This window comes from Salvia splendens, chromosome 13, assembly GCF_004379255.2.
Source record: "Salvia splendens isolate huo1 chromosome 13, SspV2, whole genome shotgun sequence".
Lineage (NCBI taxonomy): Eukaryota > Viridiplantae > Streptophyta > Magnoliopsida > Lamiales > Lamiaceae > Salvia > Salvia splendens.
In genome coordinates, this window is record NC_056044.1 from 27859563 (window position 1) to 27881827 (window position 22265).

The following is a 22265-nucleotide window of genomic DNA, read 5'->3' on the forward strand; positions in this document are numbered from 1 at the left end:
GATTTATTTATATTGTATATATATAGAATTGCTTTCTCTCATTGTCAACTGTGCGATCAAATATTGTACTTATAGAGAATTTAGGCTCCCTAGCTAGACCTAAATACACTCTATGGAACTAGCTAAACAATTTATATATTCATTTTATTTATATTCGTGATTATCTATGTTAATATTTCTAACACAGCCTCACACAAGGACGAGGGAAAAAAACTCATTATTTCTTTGAGTTTAAGATTCCCAAAAGATGACTCCCAACACGTATATGTTGTATTAAATGATCATATTTTTTCACGTTTGTCTCCTATCTACCAAACTTGCAATCCCAAATCATCACATGGCCTTCTTTTTAACTATAAATAGCCTCACATGCAATGGACCCATATATCAATCACACAAATTAATTCTTGTCACACATCTCATATATACATACCAAAAAAAAAGTGAGATCAACTCAACCAAAATAACAATGGTTTCCGAATTGAACTTGTCCAAGAATGTGTGCGTGATCGGAGCCGGCCCGGCCGGTCTGGTCGCAGCCCGGGAGCTGAGGAGGGAGGGCCATGAAGTGGTGGTCATTGAACAAAAGCATGATGTTGGAGGGCAATGGCTCTATGACTCTAAAGTGGAGGAAGAAAACCCTCTAGGCCGAACCCGGTTCTTGAAGGTTCACAGCAGCGTTTACGCCTCGTTGAGGCTGATCTCGCCTCGAGAAATCATGGGGTTCACTGATTTTCCATTTCGTGGCAAGAAGGGTAGGGACATGAGGAGGTTTCCTGGCCATAAAGAGCTTCTTCTCTACTTGCAAGATTTCTGTGACTCCTTCGGGTTGAGAGAGCATATCCGGTTCAATACTCGGGTTGAGAATGTGGAGATGCTTGACTTCCCTGTTCTTGACAAGGAGCATTTGAAGTGGGTGGTGAAAAGCAAGGCGGAGAAGGAGAAGGAGGTGGAGGAAGTCTATGACGCGGTGGTTGTAGCCACCGGACATTACTCCCACCCAAGGTTGCCTTCAATTAAAGGTAGTATAATTTATATTCCACTATTCAAGATATATCTCATTATAGGGAGATGGTTCGTTTCAGAACTTTTCTTACAGTCAGAACATAAATCTATATTAATTTACAAATACATTAATATCTCAGCTGGCATCACTAAACGTATCAACTCTGACTCAATATCAGTTCGTTGATTCATGAATATCCGTTCTCGACTCAATATCCACTTATATTTGATCTTGGAATATGTTTAGGAATGGATGCATGGAAGAGAAAACAGATGCACAGCCACATATACAGAGTTCCACATCCATTCAAGAATGAGGTAACATAGAATTTAATCTTTTACTATTTAGATAAGACAAGGCATATTAATAATTTGCAAGAAAAGGTTTAACTGCCAATTACTGGTAGACATGCATACCTAACTAATATCTCATCAGTTTTATTGATGATTGGTTGATTACTTTGCTCTCAAACATACCAGCAAATAGATAGTAACTAACTTTATATTTCATTTTCATGTGATTATTCTAAATTATTACAGGTAGTTGTGGTCGTTGGGAGTTCTTTGAGTGGACAAGACATTTCAATGGAGCTTGTGAATGTGGCAAAGGAGATCTACCTAAGTTCTAAATCCCCTGATATTTCTCAAGGCCTATCAAAAGTCATTGCTAAACATGATAATCTAAACCTCAAACCACAGGTTTGTTATTTCAACATTTTAAGCAAAAACATTTCATAGTTGATTTCCTTTTAATAGCTTCTTCATGGATGCAGATAGAGTCCCTACACGAGGACGGGAAGGTCCTATTCCGTGATGGCTCGTGGATCATAGCCGACACCATCATATACTGTACCGGGTAAACACCATGACCATGCTTAGTTCAAACTATACTTTATGTGACCATATCTTGAAGCATACACTAATTCATGGATGACAAGAGCTGATGAGTACAAGTGGGCATTGTGTAGGTACTCATATTCATTCCCATTTCTTGATACTAAAGGAATAGTGAGGATAGAAGATGACAGGGTGGGACCCCTCTATGAGCATACCTTCCCTCCTTCACTAGCACCTTCTCTATCTTTTATTGGCATCCCAAGAAAGGTAAATGTATTCCATGTAAAACCACACTAGGGTGTTCTAACTCAAGTTTTGCTAAATTTGTTTTTTTTTTAATTATTTTTATTGTTAATGTGTAGATCATAGGGTTTCCTTTCTTTGAATCCCAAGCAATATGGATTGCTCAACTCTTGTCTGGAAAACGGAGTTTGCCATCATGGGATGCTATGATGCAATCGATCGAGGAGTTTTATGACTCGAGGGAGGCTGCTGGCATCCCAAAGCACTACACACATGACATTGCTGAGTTTGAGGTATAAAAAGACTATGCTGATATAGTTCCTTTTCATGAATGGGATTCACCTTATTGCACAATGTGATGCTACTTTCCATTTGTTTGCAGTATTGTGACAAATACGCGAACTACACTGGTTTTCCGCATTTGGAGGAGTGGAGGAAGGTGCTTTGCATCTCTGCGATTGTGAATGCTGAAGCGAACTTGGAGACATATCGCGAATCGTATGAACAAGATGAGGAGATGCTTCAAGTTGCTTATACCAGCACACATTTTACTCAACATGGACCTCAAGATTCTACCTAATTAGAAACTGGATGGATCTATTTATTGAATTTTCACAACACAATTATGTGTTGCATTAGTACTACAAGAATTCACCATCATAGATTGCCAAAATAAAACAAGTTTTTTCATATTGAGAAAACCAAACAATTTTGTCAAACTTTCTGCTGCTGTCAGTCAAAATATGTTTTAGTGTGGTTTGGGAAGGAAATATTGATGTTTATTTGTCAAATCTATTGTAATAACGACATGACGCAAAAATGGTGAAATTTCCCCTTTGTAACAATGTGTGTTAATTACAAGAAAGAATAATAACATAGAGAGCCTATACATCAATCCTAGTTGAACAAAATCAAAGAAAATCAGAAACATGTTCAAAATCCTTTTGTGTGCAAGAAATTCTAAACAATATGGCCAACACCTCCTTCATGTTAGGCCTAGCTTGAGGCGTCTCAGCCGTGCACCATAGCCCGACCCGGAGCAACTCGCCCATCTTGTCGGCTCCATCAGCTAGACCCGACACGAGCAGAGCCACCGGCAGAGGCCTCTGGCCGTCCCCCATGACCCGCTTGGCCCACTCAACCAGACACTCCTCGCCACCATCCACGGCCCGCCTCCCCGTGGCCAGCTCCATCACCAGCACACCAAAGCTATACACATCCCCTTTCGTCGTCGCCTGCCACGTCTGCCCGTACTCGGGCGCGACATACCCCACGGTCCCTGCCACCATGGTGCTGACATGGCTGTCTCCCACGTCCACCACCCGTGCCAGACCAAAGTCAGTCACCCGGGCCTTTCCATCCTTATCGAGCAGCACATTGCTCGCCTTGACATCCCTATGCACGATGCTCGGGTAGCACTCGTGGTGCAGGAACACCAGCGCCCGTGCCACGTCCACCGCGACATCCAGACGCCTCCGCCAGTTGAGGCCGATCCGGTCGGTGATGTGATCCTCTAGGGTGCCCCCTTCCAAGTACTCGTAGACGAGCAGCTTCTCCGAACCGTTGAGGCACCAACCGTAGAGTGTGACTAGGTTCGGATGAGGCCAACCTAGTCCATTACCACTCAACAACTCCATCTCAGTTCTGAACTCCCTCTCCCCCTCCACACCTTCCGACTGCAGCTTCTTCACCGCCACCTCCCTACCGTCGGGCAGCACACCTCTGTACACCGTGCCCGACCCTCCCCTGCCAATGATTCGCTCATCCGAGAAACTTCTAGTAGCCCTCAAGATATCCGAATGTGTGAAGGCCGTTTTGTCCAAACGAATGACCTTGATCGTGTTCGACCCCCATGGCGAAGACGAGCTCGAGCCTGACCCGAACTCGACTCCCTTTGACTCATTCAAGAGATACCCTCTCGAGTCAATAGGGCTCTTAATAAGGAGACACAGTATGAGTGTCATTATCCCACAAACTGAGGCAGCAAGAACCAAAGCCAACACCACTAAAAACACACCTATTCCCCTAGGCTCATTCTTCCTTCCTCCCCTGTTCCTCCCCGGAGCCGCCCCATTAGTGTCATTGGTGATGAACGGAGGCAGCCGGAGGAGAGGGTCCGCGACGAACGACCACTTATCAAACGTCGCCAGCTGTCCAACGGCCGGAACAGAGCCGGATATATATCGATTGTAAGAAATGTTGAACTTGGTGAGATCACTTAAATTGTTCAAGCTGCTCGGAAACTGGCCGGAGAAGTTGTTGTGTGACAAATCAAGATTCTGCAAGCACTTCAGGTTTCCTATCTCCGGCGGTATTGCGCCGGAGAAGTTGTTTCGCGTGACGTTCAGCACCATCAGCGGTATCCTCTCCAGCCCCGGTGGCAGCTCGCCGCTGAACCGGTTTAGGCCAAAGTGCAACATACTGAAATTCAGCATGTTCCCAATTTCTTCGGGGATTTCGCCGGATAACTGATTGCCGCTGAGCTGGATGTAGCCGGAAATCTGCATCGTCCGAATGTTCGATCCCGGGGAGCAGACCGAAAACAGGCCGTACCCTTTCAGTATCCTGTCCCACAAATCCCTACACTTCTTCCTCGTGAGAAGGTCGTAGACGAAGCTGAAGGGCGGGTAGTCCGCCGGAACCCACCTCTTCATCGCCGTGCACTCGCCCGAGCCAGCCGGCACCTCATCGCTCCCGAGACGGTTGAGCCTGAAGGTTGGCGCGACGTCGTTTCCGATGGCGGTTAATTCAGTTGGAAAAGCCCCTGAAAACTGGTTGTTTGCGAGATTCAGCCACAGCAAGCTGCTGCAGTTTCCCAGCTGCGGCGGAATCTCGCCGGAGAGGGAATTGTTTGCCAGCATCAGCCACAGGAGTGATTTGAGGTTGCCGAAAGTGTTAGGTATTGATCCGTTGAGGCTATTATAGGAAAGATCGAGTGCTTGAAGGCCAGAGAGGCTTCCATATTGGGAAGGTATCCCGCCGGTGAAGCCGTTGTAGGCGAGAATTAGGTATCTCAAGCTCGACATCTGCGATATCTCCACAGGTAACTCGCCGGAGAAATTATTGTAGCTTAAATCCAATCTAACGATGTTTGGAAGCTCGAGCACACCAGATGTGTGAATTCCTCCTACATATGAATTCTTATGGAGGAGAAGAAATCTCACCTGCTTCAATCGGCCGAAAATCTCTTGAATGTCGCCTCCGAAGCTGTTGCTGCTCAAATCGAGGAATTTCAAATTGGCTAAACCTACTAAGCTTTCTGGAATCTCTCTTGAAAAGTTGTTATTCCCCAAATATAACGCTTGGATTTTAGGCAATGATCCGATTTCTTTAGGGATTAGCCCCTTGAATTTGTTTCCCCATAGCGTCAATATCTCCAAATTTTTACAATTGGAGATTTGAGATGGAAATTCTCCAACGAAGTGATTCTCAGATAAATCCAACGATGTCAAGCTGCAATTTTCGGAGAAAATTGCAGCAGATACGGCGCCGGAAAATTGATTCTCCGATAACGAGACTTCCTCCATCTGATCGAATCCAGGCCATATGTCTCCCTCCAACCGATTCGAGCTGAGATCGAGAAACTTCAAATTGAGACACTTTTCAAAGATGTCTCCTACTTCGCCGGTGAAATTGTTGCTGGAGATGTTCGCCACGGCTAAACTGGAGCAGTTTTCCGGTATGGTGAGACGGATAAACGCTTGAATTCTGTTGAGTGAGAGATCGAGAACCTCCAGATTTTCTAAGCCGGTGAGATTGACTTCCCCGTAGATGATGTTGTGCGATAAGTTGAGGAATTTGAGGCTCCGGCAGCGGCCGAGGTCCTCCGGTATTACTCCGCCGATGGTGTTCGATGAAAGGTCTAAGTGAGAGAGCTCCGTGAGGGCAGAGAAGTTATCGAAGAGCTCTCCGGCGACGTTGCAGTCGGAGAGGTCAATTGATTTCACACGGTTTGTGGAGTTGTCGCAGGTAATTCCTTCCCACGCGCATGGAGAGGCGTCGCCGGAGTTCCATTTCATGTACTTGCCTCGATTCTCGGCAATGGGATTTTCACGATTGAGAAATGTCTGCAGCTGGAGAAGGATGTCTCTGTCTCTCTCTAGCGGTGATTGGCCAATCACGAGCTCTCCTACAAAAAAAAAACAAAGGATTAATATCATATCCAAGTTGGTGTAATAAATGCTGGTCAAATCCGACAATCATCCTCGAAACTCTCAAATCCAATAAACAAACACAGTTGCAGAATATAATTGAGCAAGAAATGATTAAATTTATACCTGTGATGAGGAGGAGGAAGACGACAATTGCGGCGCGAAGGAGGAGGTGATCGGATTCGTCTTCTGACATGATCAGTGAGATCCAGATTGATCTTGTATTGGAATTGGGAATTACTTCTCACAGTTGTGGTTGGGATTTCATGTTCTTGGAAAATAATTAACGAATTGAAAATGTGGAATTTGGAAGAAAATTAATGGGGGGTTTTGGTTTTTTGTTTTTGAGGTCAATTGTTTTTTGTTGAATGTAGGGGGTGGGCCCGGCAACTAGATGCACGTACGCTCGAATATTTTAGCGATGTGAAGTGAAACACACTATCTTTTTGTTTTATTTGACCAGATTTTGAATGGGAAGGAATAGTGTATTGCGATAGATTGGAAATGAATATATACTAAATTTTTGTGTCTAGTTTTAGTATTATTAGGTTTTATTGTTGCTGTGGTGAGGTGGGAAAGGGAGAAGAAGAGGTTGATGAATTTCTGACTACAAAATGGGGGCAAAGGTGGTCACCTAAGTTGACCAGATTTTTCTATGTTCTAACCGGTTTATTTGAATCCAAACTATAAAAAAAGTCAGTTGATGTGTCCTTTTTTTCTAGTATTTATCTTAAAATTTGTCTCATTTTGGCAATTCCACTTGCATCACGTGACAAAATGACAATATTACTCTGATACTAGTTGGTCGGTGTTGAAGTCTTTGATGCATAAAAAAGGTTGAAAGCCAACAAGGAATCGGTGAGCAACATGTTCAAAAAGACAAAAAAAAATCATACCACCAATAAATAGTAGAGAATTTCCACATTCTTGTAAAAATCACAGTAAAGTTTCAAGTTAAGATAAAATAGATGGTCTAAAATAAAAAAGCATCTATATTTCCATATGGCTGAACAACCACTTGGCAAAGTTACAACGTAAAACTGAATTACAGCTAGTACTACCTTATTGCCAAGTAAATTGAATATTACAAGTAATAAAATAATAAATAAGTGGCTACTTATCCTTAAAGAAAAGGGCCATGAGTTGATTCTCCCTGAATCTAACCACACCAAACTCAGTGGTTCAAGTACCATCAAACAAACACACAAGAAGCAGGACCACAGCGAATTCGAATGCACATATATAAATATAATAGTAATAAAATGAAAAAAAAAAAGAATTTCTTTAAATTGCTTACAGATTACTCATAACTCACAATCACACGAGCATCCATTACAAAATTGTTACTCTGAAATATCCAAGTAAATTAGGATAAAAATTTAGAAAAGATAGATATATTCATAAATGGAAAATACTATGTCTAGCTACTACTACATTTTTTTAGTATTGCTTAGTAGACCATTGAATGTAGCCGTTGAAAAAAAAATCATCAAAACTATCAAATTAATAAATAATAATGAAAATATCACTCATCATCTTAATTTATACAGATCTTTTCATATACTAACCTAAGTTTGATTAATATTCACCTATGAATGCCACGTCGATTACCCATATGAAACTTAAATCAAAATATACATTCAAAAACCATCATCGGCTTCTAATTTATCTTAATTAACATAAATTATTATTCTATGTGTGTAATTACGTGGCTTCAAATGTGCCAGCTAGGCAAGATTAGCCCAAATCTGATCGACAAGACACAATTGTTAAAACTTTGAAAACATTAATTTGTAAGGAAAATATTATGAAAAGGTCCATATATTGACTTTAGGTTTAGGAGGCAGTCTTTGATAAATTAAGAAAAAGCAAAATCGAAGATCACATGATATGAGATTGTATTAATGAACTATTTGAATACATAGGAGACGTGTACGTTTAAAGTCGTTGTGAAGTTTGTCCATTGATGAATCGGCGAATTTTTGATGGTGAAGAATGCTGGAAAATACAGATCACGACACAGAGAATTTACGTGGTTCGATTTACTGAGGTAAATCTACGTCCACGGGAAGAAAAGAGGGCAGAGTTGTATTGCTTGATCTGTTTTCTACAGCTTACAATACAGACTTGCTATTTTATCTTTTATCTCTAGAGAGCTTAACAGAACTTTTTTTCTATCTATCTGATCTAGGTTCTATTTATACACTGAACCAAGATCGTGGCATGCAGCACCATTTACTAGGTAGTGGATGTCGTGGAGATCGTGGCGATCTTGCATGGGTCCACTATCCTGCATGAGTTAATGACTGCTTGACACCACTAAATAGATCGTGGGTGTAGTGGAGGTGGAAATCCTGCATGAGTCCACTATCTCCTAGTTCGGTCGAATACTGAGACCGAACTGCTGAATTATTGCCGAGCAGCTTTTGCCGATCTGAGAGTAGAGCTTGATGCCGACCTGAGAGCAGAGTTTGATTGGTTGGCTTTTACCGAGCTGTAGGCTGGGGCCGAACTCTTTGGTTGTGCCGAACTGAACTCTTTAGTCATGCCGGACTGATACTCTTTAGTCATGCCGAACTGATACTCTTTCTTGGGCTTTAGGCTGATGGGCTTTACCGCCGTTGGGCTTGTTTAGTACGTACTCCATCACTACCCCCCCCGGAAAGCGAAGTGAATCACTTCGGCATTCTGGATAAAGGTACGGGGTAAGTTGATGTTTGTCCTCGGTCTTATGAAGTAAACTCTTCTTTGACCGGACTTGGTTTGTGTCCTAATTTGGCGAGTTTTATCGCTCGGATCGGACTTTCCGTTGTCCTAATTTGGGGATCGGACTTTCCCTTGTCCTAATTCGGCGAGTTTTATCGCGTGGATCGGACTTTCCCTTGTCCTAATTCAGGCAAGTTTCATCGCGTGAATCGGACTTTTGTTGCAGTTCGTTTCAGACGAAGTGCTTGATTCTTAAGCTGAATTGTGGTCTTGTATCCTCTTTAGAAGCTTGGACTTCACAATCGTTGGCTTATTGCAGTTCGTTTCAGACGAACTGCTTGTTTAAGCTGAATTGTGGTCTTGTATCCTCTTCAGAAGCTTTGACTCACAATCGTTGGCTTGTATATGTTCTAAGAAGGGGATCAGCCTTCGAAGAACAAGATACCTCAGTAACATTTGTAAGAGACGACACGCACAGAGACAGACAAAACACACAGACAAAACGCACAGAGACAAGCAAAGACCAAGCAAACCAAATAAAGCACATTGACCGAACAGGACTCAAGACTGACTGACCGGACTGTCTCTTACAAATGGGACTTCTTGAGGTTGGAAATGTGCCATGTTCGGGGTACCTGTTCTCCTGACATGTGAGCCAATTTGTAAGACCCTTTGCCGAGGACTTCTGACACCCGATACGGACCTTCCCATGTGGGTTCGAGCTTGCCCAGCTTTTCTGCTCGGCTTACTTCGTTGTTTCTCAAGACGAGATCTCCCACTTGAAATTGCAGCTTCTTCACCCTTTGGTTGTAATACCGGGCTACTTGCTCCTTGTACTTGGCTGCTTTTATGCATGCCAATTCTCTTCTTTCTTCGGCAAGATCTAGCTCGGCTCTCAGTCCGTCGTCATTCATTTCTGCTGAGAAATTTAGAGTTCGGGGACTGGGTATGCCGATCTCCACCGGAATCACGGCTTCAGTGCCGTACACAAGACTGTACGGAGTTTCACCGTTGGAGGTTGTGGGTTGTAGTTCGGTAGGACCATAGGACTTGAGGGAGATTTTCTACCCATTGTCCTTTGGCTTGTTCTAACCGAGCTTTTAACCCTTTCACCAGGATACGATTTGTTACCTCCGTTTGTCCGTTTGCTTGTGGATGAGAGACCGAAGTGAACCGCTGTTGAATATTCAGCTCTTGGCACCAATTCTTGAACGTCTTGTCGGTGAACTGAGTCCCGTTATCCGAGATGAGGATGTGGGGTATGCCAAATCGGCACACTATGTTCTTCCAGACGAAATCCAATGCCTTCGAGCTCGTTATCGTAGCTAATGGTTCAGCTTCCACCCACTTCGTAAAGTAGTCCACGGCAACGATTAGGAATTTCATTTGCCGAGGAGCTTGAGGAAGTGGTCCCACTATGTCTATGCCCCATTGCATGAAAGGCCAAGGGCTTTTCATAGTGTATAGATCGGTCTGCGGCATCCTTGGGACATTTGCATGAATTTGGCACTTCGTACACTTCTTGACGAGCTGCACTGCCTCTTGTACCATGGTTGGCCAATAATATCCCCATCTCAGAACTTTTTTAGCTAAAGCTCTGGCTCCGATGTGGCTACCGCACGATCCTTCATGAACTTCTCTGAGGATGTAGTCCGTCTCTTCTGGCCCTACGCACCGCAATAACGGCTGGAGGTAAGACTTTCTAAAGAGGACTCCTTCATGAAGTTCGTACCGAAGTGCTCGGCACGTGATCTTCCGAGCTTCTCTCTTATCCTCGGGCAATTGTCCTTGATCCAGATACTGCAAGATCGGCGTCATCCAGTTCGGCGAGCTGGATACTGAATGTACCTCGGCTTCATCAATGCTTCGATGCATTAATTCTTCCGCCTTTGAGCTCGGATCTGAGGCCAACTTACTTAAGGTATCTGCTCGGCTATTTTCCGCTCTGGGAATGCGGATTATCCGAAAATAGGAGAAACTTCGGCTGATGCTTTGCGCTTTGTCCAAATACTTCTTCATTCTCTCGTCACGAGTTTCACTTGTACCCAACATGTGATTTACTATGACTTGTGAATCACAATGGACTTTGAGAGATTTGACGAGCAGACATTGCGCTAACTGGAGTCCGGCCAGGAGGGCTTCGTACTCGGCTTCATTATTAGTAGTGGGGAATAGGAACCGAAGTGAATAGGTTACCTCGTGTCCATCGGGAGTGATAAGCAGAATACCAGCTCCACTTCCCGTTTTATTCGAAGCTCCATCTACGAATCCGCTCCAGCAGTCCGGCGGCTCTTCTTCGGATTCCAAGGGCTGTGCTAGTTCGGCATTGGCAGAATTTTTCTGTTCGGCAATGACAGGGATTGCTTGATCGAACTTGGCCTCTGCAAGAAAATCTGCCAAGGCTTGTCCCTTGATGGCTTTTCGAGGTAGGTACTCGATTGAGTGTTCTCCCAGCTCTATGGCCCATTTGGCGATTCTGCCTGATGCTTCTGGTTTGGTCAACACTTGCCGAAGTGGCAGATCAGTTAAGACGCATACCTTGTGAGCATAGAAGTATGGCCGCAGTCTCCTTGCTGCATTTACTAATGCCAGAGCAATTTTTTCCAGAGGTTGATACCTTGTTTCTGGACCTCTTAATGCTCGGCTTGTAAAGTAGATGGGAAGCTGCTTTAGGCCTTCTTCTCGTACAAGCACCGCGCTGATGGTTTGATCCGATGCCGCTAAGTATAAGAATATTACTTCGGCATCTGTTGGAGCAGAGAGAATTGGAAGCTCGGCTAAATAACTTTTGAGCTCGTCAAAAGCCTTTTTCTGCTCTATGACTTCAGAGACGATTTAGTCTTCCCGGCGGGGAGAGCGTCAATAGTTAGGATTACTCCATCATATTGCGGCTCGTTGTCGTCTTCGGGATCCTGTTGCCTTTTCGGATCCTGAGGAGCGCAGTTCGCACCTCCCTGCTTTTTGTTCTTTTTCGGCTGCTTGCTTTGGTATTTTTTTAACGTCCCTGCTTTCACAAGGGCATCAATACCTGCAGCCAAATGTCGGCACTCCTCGGTATCGTGACCGTAGTCTTGATGGAAGGAGCAATATTGATCCTGAGGTCGGCGCGCGGCCGATTTCGTCGTCCGCCTTGGCTTTTCGAACATATCGGAATGCAGTTCGAAAATTTCCGCTCTTGACTTGTTCAATGGTACGAACTGAGCGGGCGGCTTCTCAGGATTGAGACGTGGCCCCAATCGGTCTTGCACCGGAGTCCTTTGAATCCTTTCGAAAGGAGTTCGGCGAGGATGTCCCTGATCGCCAAAAGGAGTTCGGCGAGGATGTCCCTGATCGCTATGATCGGGCTTCCTCCTGTCTCCTCGGGATGAGCTGTCTAAAGACCGTTTGCGACGGTCTGCCTCATCGGCACGGGAGAACTGGTCCGCAATGTCCCACATCTCTTGAGCTGTTTGCGGACTGCATTCCACGAGCTTTCTGTAGAGAGCTCCGGGCAGGATTCCATTTTGGAATGCCGAAATGACAAGTAGATCGTTGAGATCATCTACTTGTAGGCATTCCTTGTGGAATCTCGTCATGAAGTCGCTGATCTTTTCGTCGCAACCTTGACGTATAGAAAGCAGCTGAGCCGAAGTACTTCGGGCTTCCGCTTTCTGAAAGAATCTCCTGTGGAAAGCATCCATTAGATCTCGGTAAGATCTAATGCTGCCTTGGGGGAGGCTATCGAACCACCTTCTCGCGTTCCCGATAAGCAGCTCGGGGAACAGCTTGCACATATGGACCTCATTGAGACCCTGGTTCGCCATGTTATACTGATAGCGTCCCAGGAAGTCATGAGGATCCACCAACCCGTCATAAGTCATTGACGGTGTCCGGTAGTTCCGCGGCAAAGGAGTTCGGGTGATATCGTCCGAGAACGGAGTCTTTAATGCTCCGTACATGGCGAACCCGACATCTCTTCGGTACGGAGGAGATGGAGTTCTCCTGTGGTTCCGGTACCGAGGAGGAACAGGAACATGTCGGGGTTGAGGATTTTTTCTCCTGGAAGACACGTCACTACTGCGGTAGTGACTTTCATGTCTAGATGAGGAGGGAGAATCCGCCGTTGTCTTCTCCGGCTGTTGGCTCTTCTGCAGGAAGGTTAAGAACTCCTCCTGCTTCTCGGCCAAGAACAGCTTGACAGCTTCATTTAAATCGAGCTGCTGGGAAGACTCGGTGCGATCTCTCCTGGAGTGGCTTGTTCCTTCTTCGTGAGAACCGGAGGTAGATGTCTCCCGAGGCCGTTTTTCAGACCTGCGAGCTGGACTAGCTTCCTCACGGTTATCACGAACGGTATTATGGGTGTTATGTGATCTGGTATGCATTTTTTTGGGGTGGAAAAAGGGTCAAAAATTCGCTTTATCACAAATTTGGTTCTCTGTTTCCCACAGACGGCGCCAGTGATGAATCGGCGAATTTTTGATGGTGAAGAATGCTGGAAAATACAGATCACGACACAGAGAATTTACGTGGTTCGATTTACTGAGGTAAATCTACGTCCACGGGAAGAAAAGAGGGCAGAGTTGTATTGCTTGATCTGTTTTCTACAGCTTACAATACAGACTTGCTATTTTATCTTTTATCTCTAGAGAGCTTAACAGAACTTTTTTTCTATCTATCTGATCTAGGTTCTATTTATACACTGAACCAAGATCGTGGCATGCAGCACCATTTACTAGGTAGTGGATGTCGTGGAGATCGTGGCGATCTTGCATGGGTCCACTATCCTGCATGAGTTAATGACTGCTTGACACCACTAAATAGATCGTGGGTGTAGTGGAGGTGGAAATCCTGCATGAGTCCACTATCTCCTAGTTCGGTCGAATACTGAGACCGAACTGCTGAATTATTGCCGAGCAGCTTTTGCCGATCTGAGAGTAGAGCTTGATGCCGACCTGAGAGCAGAGTTTGATTGGTTGGCTTTTACCGAGCTGTAGGCTGGGGCCGAACTCTTTGGTTGTGCCGAACTGAACTCTTTAGTCATGCCGGACTGATACTCTTTAGTCATGCCGAACTGATACTCTTTCTTGGGCTTTAGGCTGATGGGCTTTACCGCCGTTGGGCTTGTTTAGTACGTACTCCATCATCCATCCATATCGTCAAATCTAATAATCGTGCATTAATTTAAAAATAATAATAACATGAATTTACTATATTAGTGTGTTACAAATTCAGTGCATCGAATATTAATTTATAAGGCATGCACGTCTAAAACCAAGTCCTATTATTATTAATTTGATTTGGGAAAGTCCTAAAATAGTTTGAGTCGAATCCCATCTCCCAAAAAATATTTATGATCGACAAAAATGTATCTCGTGTTTTTCTTTAGAAATATGTGTATTGAATTGGTATATAATTTATAGCTTGGAATAAGATTTCATATCCTTACTTAGGAAGAAAAATTAAATAAAATCAAAGGATTTTTTTAAATAAAAAGATGAGATATTGGCATCTAATATTATGAAACTTTCAAAAAGTTGGATTTTTCCCACGAACTTTAAAATTGACAAATAATATCACGAACTTTACCCCGGATTTGTTTTTTTCCACGAATGAAAAAATTCCCACAAATAAAATTATGATACATATTTTTTTTAGTAATTTCTCGACAACAAACGGGCGCCACTTGCTACTAGTACTATTTGAATTTTGTTCTTCATTATCCTACATATTGTAAATTCAGACCTCAAAATTGCGATTGCTTTATTTTGAAAAGAAAAGCGTGATTATTCAACTGTACGGACGAATGTATGACCATTCAAACATCAACAGCGCAAAATCAAAATTAAGGATAGTTTAGGCATTGCGTTTTGGATAAGCACATCAATTTATAGCACTAATCCGCGCACTATCACATTCAACTTAGATCCGAGGTAAATAAACCATGCTTTATTTGGAGACAAATAATTAACCATGATTAGAGTCATACTTAAACTAACAATGAGCAACGACCAAAATACTAGTTAGAGCTTTCTTTCGCTTTTGATCTCATCGTAATCCCAACCACTTAATTTTAGTGTTTTTCATTAATAATATAAATCAACATATTTATTCAGAAATATCATAACGGTTAAAATTTTAAAATAGATTCCTAACTCTCTTGCTATCCTATTAGTTACAAAAATTACTTCAAAATTGTCATTTGAACTTTTGCACATCTAGTTTTAATCGGGTGAGCCTAACTTAGTACTATAACTTCTCAAATATATTTCAATCTTATTATCAAATAAGGGGCATGCGTCCAATAAATCGGCTCAAGTAAAATTCTAGAAGATGAAATTATGCATCAAATAAAATAAAAGGGACTTTACAAGAGTAAGAATTTTCAGCTCAATATCGATAATTAATTAGTGTGGCATTTTTAAAATTCTGTATAAGTCTAATTCAATCTATATTAGTTTTAATTTATTTAGAATAAAGGTGATTGGCCTTTCAATCCATTTATGGGGAGGATTGGTATTTAAAAAGTTCCAATTGCGTAGTAGTCCGGATTATAATTATACGGATATCATTTAATTATAAAATTGTTATATAAGTAAGAATTAAGTGCAGTAATATTTATTCATCTCAAAACTAGAATCAATATTTATGACCTTGCGGAGCCGAAATTAACGAAGCAAATAGCAAAATGAGAGAAAACAATTGAATGAATATTAATCATATCAACCCGCCCATTCTACACTCAATATTTTACTTTCTCAATAATTATAGAAAAAACTTAGTTATAGAAAAGAAAATTGTGATTGATGGCATAGCAAACCAAAATATAATGAAAAGATGAGGAAAATGGCATCCATTTTTCTTCCTTTTATTATAATTCAAGTGATTTTTTGCCAGTTGGTTCTTGGAAACGAGAGGTAAAAAGAAAAAATGTGGAATAACTTTCTAGAAGGGGAGAATCAACGTCGAAATTAACGGTTTGAGCATAAAAGGAAGAAAGCTTCATATTCCCACAGCTTGCCTTTGAAATACATGCACCTTTGACGACTTAGGTCATCCGCAACGCTGTCATTTATTTGTCCCTTAACCGTCCCTTAAATTACTATTCATGGGCTTCACTGTACTTTTTTACTCCATCTTTTAACTAAGGGACGGAACCTCCAACCTTTTATCCCTTAAATGACTATTCATTCAATTTCATTTTTTATTTTTATTTCCAACCAAATTCAATTAAAAAAAATACACTTTATTAAAAATAAATAAAATAAAATTACAACATAAAATAAAAATACAACTTAAAATTTAAAAAAAACACATAATTAAAATCCTAAAAAAATAAAATTGACATAATTTAAAATACAATTTTATAGAAAATAAAAAAAACTACTCCGCCGGCGAATCATCCCCCGAAGGCGGTGGAGGTGCACTGAAGCGGTGAGGAGACGGAATGCCAAGTTGTGCTGCCATAAACGCAATTCCGTTAAGATAGGCTTGGTATTAGGGAGGCGTCACGCGGGAAGTGTTCGCCATTGTGGCGGTCATGTACATGGACATAAGGGAGTTCGAGGGTCCCCCCGAGCCCGAGCCCACCTGGCTTGATTCGGCTCGGCCCCTCCTCCCTCTAGCCGCCTTCGCTGCATTTCTCCCTTGCGGCCGACGGCGCCCACGGGAGGACCCCCCGGCATCATCTGTCGTGCCCTCAACCTCCTGTGAGGCAAACTCGCATGCGGCACTGCCCAAACCGCCCTCACTAGACGAGTATTGGCCACCCGTCGTGTGCTTCGTGCGCTTCGAGGTCGAGCCCGAGCTGGACCTCACACCGCTGCCCACCTTTCCTCGTCTTTGACGACCTCCCAAACATCGACATATTTGAATTGTTTGCCGGTGCGTCGAATTAGACTCGCAAAGCCGACCTCAGAATGTCGGTTCCCGTGGCTCTGCTTTGGTAATGAGCCGCTTCATTCTTGTAGATGGCGCAGAATTTTTTGACCTCTCCGTCGACTCGGTCAAAGTGAGCGCGGAGCATCTTATATGTGCGGTGGCGGGAGCCCTTCGGCTTAATCTCGTGGTAGGCCTCGGTGACCTTTTCACAGAAGCACTTCCGGGGTTGTTGATTCCCGACGATGAGATCGTACGTGATGCTGATCCAGGCGTTGTACACCGCCAGCGTTTCTTTGGGGCCGTACGGATGCCGGCCTAGATCCTCCTCCTCCTCCTCCTTGCCCGCCTCCGCCTCCGCCCTGGACCTTCCACCGCCTCGGCCTTCTTCCGGAGTGGGTTCAACGGAATAATCCTCCCGAATCTAGGATAATCCCTGCGATTACCTCGGGCCGGAGGAACGGGCGTATGCATCCACATCAAAATGGGGTGGTTGGTACCCCCCGGCGTCGACGAACCGGAACCACCACCGAGGACATTGTACATGCCCCCAGTCGCCAAACGCGTTGTTATCGAACCCGTCGGAGCAGCCACCGCCAGAGTTCCCGTCGCCAGACATTTTGTGATGAGAGGTTAGATGAAAATTGGAGAGGAAATTGAGATGATTTGAGAAGAATAGATGTGTAGTTGTGTGTGAAATGAGGATGAATTAGGAGTATTTATAGAGTAAAAAAAATATAAAAAAAGGAAAAAACAGTAATATTACCGTTTTTCATTTTTAAAATTTTTTTTATTTAATTCAATTTTTTTTAAAAATGATTTATTGCTTCAGGGTGACGATGCCCACTCGCAGGCCGGTGAGTGGGCGTCACGCATGGCGCCGGAGCGCGCCACGTCGCCTCGGCGCGTGGCGAGACGTCTCGCCATTCGTCACGGCGGGACGGAACGCGGAACGGGCTGGGGACGAGACGGGGCGCTGCAACGCGTCACGCCACCGTCCCGTCCCTTAGTGACGGAATACGAGCCACCCGCGTGACGCGTTGCGGGTGGCCTTAGACACTTAACAAAATTGGATATTTTCTCCTCTTGTCGATGGCTAGAACACTGACAATCCCTCGTCTTAACGGTACATAAGGACTGACCAAATGGTTTGCTCCATTCATATGGACAGAGATAGAACTCCTGGCCTTAGACTTAAGGGACGAGGCCACGAGGGACTAAACCATCACGCCAATCATGTTGGTTAGATCAAAGCGTCTTTGATACTACTTAGGAGTATTAACTATCAATATATATCTACTAATAATTAGGACTGGCAATTTTTGACACGACACGATAACACGACACGAACCGGCACGAAAATAATGGGTTTGGGTCAGAGCTTATTGGGTTCGTGTCCTTATCGGGTCGACCCGTTAAGGACACGAAAATTTCGTGTCGTGTTCGTGTCGTGTTCGTGTCGTGTTCGTGTTATCCGTTAACAAATAATATTTTAATATTATTAATTCTTATTATTTTCATTTTTAATAGGTTTAACCGTTATCAGGTCGTGTTGTTATCGAGTCGTTATCGTGTCATCTCGTGTACGTGTTGTTATCGTGTCGTGTTGACCCGAATTGGTTCGTGTCGTTAATGGGTTCGTGTCGTGTTCGTGTCGTGTTCGTGTCTGAGGATTTCGTGTCGTGTTCGTGTTTGAGGTTTTCTTAACGGGTCGTGTTCGTGTTTGCTGTTATCGTGTTCGTGTCGTTATCGTGTCGACACGATAACGACCCGACACGCACGATTTGCCACCCCTACTAATAATATGTTGTTAACTCTGCATAATTTTGGATCTGTATCGAACATAGTTTATTACCCAATTATTTGTTAATCTCCAGTGCAATTTATAGCCCAATTGTTTATTACACACTGCAATGCAGTTTATAGCCCAAATTTTTATACACACTGCAATGCAGTTTATAGCCCAATTTTTTGTTACTAAATTTGTTTCTAGACCATAGCCCAATTATATGGTTAGACTGAGTATACGTAATCGAATCAGATTTTTTCTCAATTCAATCCGATTAGAAGACCGAACTTTTAGTAAATTAAATGAAACTAATCCAATCTGAATTGTGCAAAAATCCAAAATTTGAACTATGAACTCCGTTATGATCCAAAAAAATCATTATTGAACACATCACCTTGCATGCACTTAAGTTAAGGGGTGTCTATAAGGTATCCGTAACCGATATTGCGGGTACCCGAATCCGGAATTTTAAAAATTTTACTACCCTAAACCTGACCCGTGAGGCATTGCGGGTATCCCGATACCCACATCGGACCCAAACCCGCAGGTGCCGAAGCCTGCTACGTTAAGGATTGGACAATTACCAATATTCTTGCCTAAAACATTTTCCACTGTAATTCCTATACTCATTTCATTAGAATATTTATTTTGTTAACTCATCATCTGGTATTACTAAAATTTGTTCCCTTCCATTAATGGCAATTAAGGTATAGAAAAATATGTTGATTTGTAAGTCATCTTTAACGACAATTCTTGTTCCCCAGAAATTGAAGTAATTCAAAATATTTTCAAATTTGTACGAAAACTTAACATTTATAATGAAATAGAATCAAATGTGATATTTTCTTGCTCTCATAAAAACAAACTATTAAAACATTCGTATCTAAAAATCAATTAGCAACATTTGTTAGTTAATCCCTGTTTTGATATTACTTGTATTTACTCCTCCCTTCGTCCCATAATAAGAGTCATATTTTGTCATTTTGGTCTATCTCACAATAAGAGACACATTTCAATTTTACCTTCAATGGTAAGTAGATCTCACATTCCACTAACTCATTTCACTCACATTCTATTATAAAAATAATATAAAAAAGTGGATATCATATTCCACTAACTTTTCCAACTCACTATTATTTACATTTCTTAAAATCCGTGTCCACACTCCTAGTGTGGGACGGTGGGAGTATATAATTAGATTCTCTCTTTGTATATATGACATTACTACTTTGAATCTTTCGAATGTGAGGATTTTAGAGTTGGCTGCCAAGTTGGAGTGAATGATGGTTTCAGTTAGTCTTAAATAGTAGTAAATTTTAGGTGAGTGAATAAATGAATTAAGGATGTAATTTGAGCTTTATAGCTACAGTTGAGCCTTTTTCTTACTTAAGTACTACCCCTATATTTGAGTTGGGTAACGAATTTTAATCGGGTATATACCCGGTCGGGTATCGGGTATCGTTAAAACGGTCGATGAAGAGCAGCCATACAAATAAAGGAAATCGTTGTGGAATTCAGAGATTGAGAACTGAGAAGTGGGAATGTGAATTGTTTTTGGTAAGTAAAGGATAAAAATTCATATATATTCAAAAAAATAGTTAATCTGTAATGTTAATTGAAGATATTATTTTTAGGAGGCGAAAGAAGTTGTATATAAATAAATACTAGTACTATACTATAAAAATGATCCATTGTTTCCAAATAGAACATTCAATTGTTTCAGTCATTTCAAATTGTCGTAGATAGTTATGAACATACGTGTGAAATACTACAAATTATAAAAAGTGAGCGACTAATTAGTATATTGAATTGGTGCAAATCATCTTGTAAAAAATAAATGGATACAAGACAAATAGAAACTAATAGTATAAGCTAAAGAAAATAAAAGAAGATGAAAGTACAAAATTGAATCCTTGTAAAATTGAAGAGAGAGGAGTAGTATGTATATATAAAATGAGGTTGCCCAAACATCAGCATGAACAGCAGGAGCGATGCATTATATGGAGAAATAGCTTCGGTGTTGTCTCAACTGCAACAAAGAAAGACAAGATGGTGAAGAAATAGTTGAATTAGGTGAGAAGATAGTTTTTCAAGGAATTAACAAGCATGCATTGAGGGAAGGTCCGCAGCATGCAGAGTATTTGTGGATCTTTCTTCATGGCAGCGCCAGTTTTCTTGGTCGCCACGGCCACAGCTATTATTAGTGTACTAAAGTGGCAGTCACATCTAAACAAGAAATTGAGCAAAACAGCAGAAATAATGATTTTGAATGCCAAATTTGGAATCGCTCAGTTTCTTGCTCAGATGTACCCACTAGTAGTTGTGGTTGTGGTTGTGGCGGTGAAAAAAACTGCTGATGCCACCAAGAAAAACCCATAAATATTCTGCATGCAACGGATTTTCCTCTCGACCATCGATTCTAGCCCCTTCGTAGTGTAGGTCCTTGAAAAGTTGCCGATGATCTTTTTAGCAACACTCATACAACTATTTCTCCACCATTTTGTGTTTGTTTGTTGTAGTTGAAAGAATGCCGAAGCTATTTCTCGAGATATGTAAGAGGTAATCTCTCGTTGCTGATGTCTCATTATATACTGTCCTTTTACAAGGATTAATGCAATCAAGTAGTCCATTTTGTTACGTGCAGATCTGTGTGCCTTATAAAATGATTCATACAATCAAGGAGTGAGTAATCAAATCTTATTAGGATTATGTGCTCGAGACTCATGGAAATTATGGACATCAAATTTTCAGCATGTTCAACATTTACACACAATATTTTCGGTATCCATGTGCATTACAAACAATTTTTTGGTAGAAAGCCATGAAATCTCCTATTGAACATAGGAGTAGGTATTATTTTGTAAAACAAAACAATCATTAAATGTTCTGAACTGACTCAGTACGTATTCCATGGATTTCCAAAATTCAATTCTTTCCGGAAGAAGTTGAAATCTAATTTCATTCTTATTATTTGGATTATGGAAATCCATTCCAAAGATTTGGGTTTTGGAAAAATAATTTGATTTTCATGCGAAAGACTTTAAATGAAATCTTATTTCATTCTTAAAATTTTGTTTAGGAAATACTCCCTCATATCCCCAAAAAAAGCTTGACAACATTTGAAACGACAAGTATTTTAATGCATAATTGGTAAATTAAGTAAGAGATATATAGAAAGAAAACATGATTGGAGTATTGTTAGTGGATAATGGGGTTCATCTCATTAGAGAGAGAAAAAATTGTCTTAGATAGAATTGGTCTATTTTTAAGGGATGTCCCTAAATGGCAAATATGGTCTATTTTTAAGGGACTGAGGGAGCACTACAAACAAAAAAAAACCAGAAAATTTTCTAATGCAATTACGGGCATTAATTTGTGTTTTTAAATATACCACCAATGTTTCAAAAAGTGTCCTTATAGTTGGTGTCCCAACTAAAACTAGAAGACCCAAATGGAAACGTCCTGAGAAAAGGGATTTAGGGACGCTTTCTTTTGCGTAGGTGGTTATTTTTTAAAACTTTCCAATATAAGTATTTGCGTATCAATTTTTGTGTCCTTAAAAGATAGGTTTTTTATAATGGAGTAATATTCATTGAAATGGACAATTAATGGGGACAGGAAGAAGTGATTTGCAAAATTAATCTACAAATAGTTAGAATACAAATCTAATTATATCATTG

The 22265-nt window shown here is 41.8% G+C and overlaps 2 protein-coding genes across 2 annotated transcripts; one reads left to right on the plus strand and one right to left on the minus strand.

Moving 5' to 3' along the window:
- The first annotated feature begins 405 nt into the window (after nt 1-405).
- On the plus strand, nt 406-2791 carry LOC121760305 (flavin-containing monooxygenase FMO GS-OX-like 9). Its single transcript, XM_042155967.1, has 7 exons — nt 406-1022; nt 1253-1323; nt 1546-1704; nt 1779-1861; nt 1974-2109; nt 2205-2378; nt 2468-2791. The coding sequence occupies exons 1-7, from the start codon at nt 470-472 to the stop codon at nt 2663-2665; spliced, it is 1374 nt and encodes a 457-aa protein (XP_042011901.1). The 5' UTR covers nt 406-469; the 3' UTR covers nt 2666-2791.
- Nucleotides 2792-2903: 112 nt separating this feature from the next.
- Nucleotides 2904-6711, minus strand: LOC121760304 (probable LRR receptor-like serine/threonine-protein kinase At1g74360). Its single transcript, XM_042155966.1, has 2 exons — nt 6363-6711; nt 2904-6214 (listed from the first exon to the last, which is right to left on the minus strand). The coding sequence occupies exons 1-2, from the start codon at nt 6430-6432 to the stop codon at nt 2997-2999; spliced, it is 3288 nt and encodes a 1095-aa protein (XP_042011900.1). The 5' UTR covers nt 6433-6711; the 3' UTR covers nt 2904-2996.
- Between the last annotated feature and the right edge of the window lie 15554 nt (nt 6712-22265).

Coding starts and splice junctions, on each gene's coding strand:
- LOC121760304 (XM_042155966.1), bottom strand. CDS start 6,432: ATGTCAGAAGACGAATCCGATCACCTCCTCCTTCGCGCCGCAATTGTC. Junction 6,215..6,362: donor CTTCCTCCTCCTCATCACAG/GTATAAATTTAA, acceptor TTTTTTTTGTAG/GAGAGCTCGTGATTGGCCAA.
- LOC121760305 (XM_042155967.1), top strand. CDS start 470: ATGGTTTCCGAATTGAACTTGTCCAAGAATGTGTGCGTGATCGGAGCC. Junction 1,705..1,778: donor ATCTAAACCTCAAACCACAG/GTTTGTTATTTC, acceptor TCATGGATGCAG/ATAGAGTCCCTACACGAGGA. Junction 1,862..1,973: donor ACCATCATATACTGTACCGG/GTAAACACCATG, acceptor GGCATTGTGTAG/GTACTCATATTCATTCCCAT.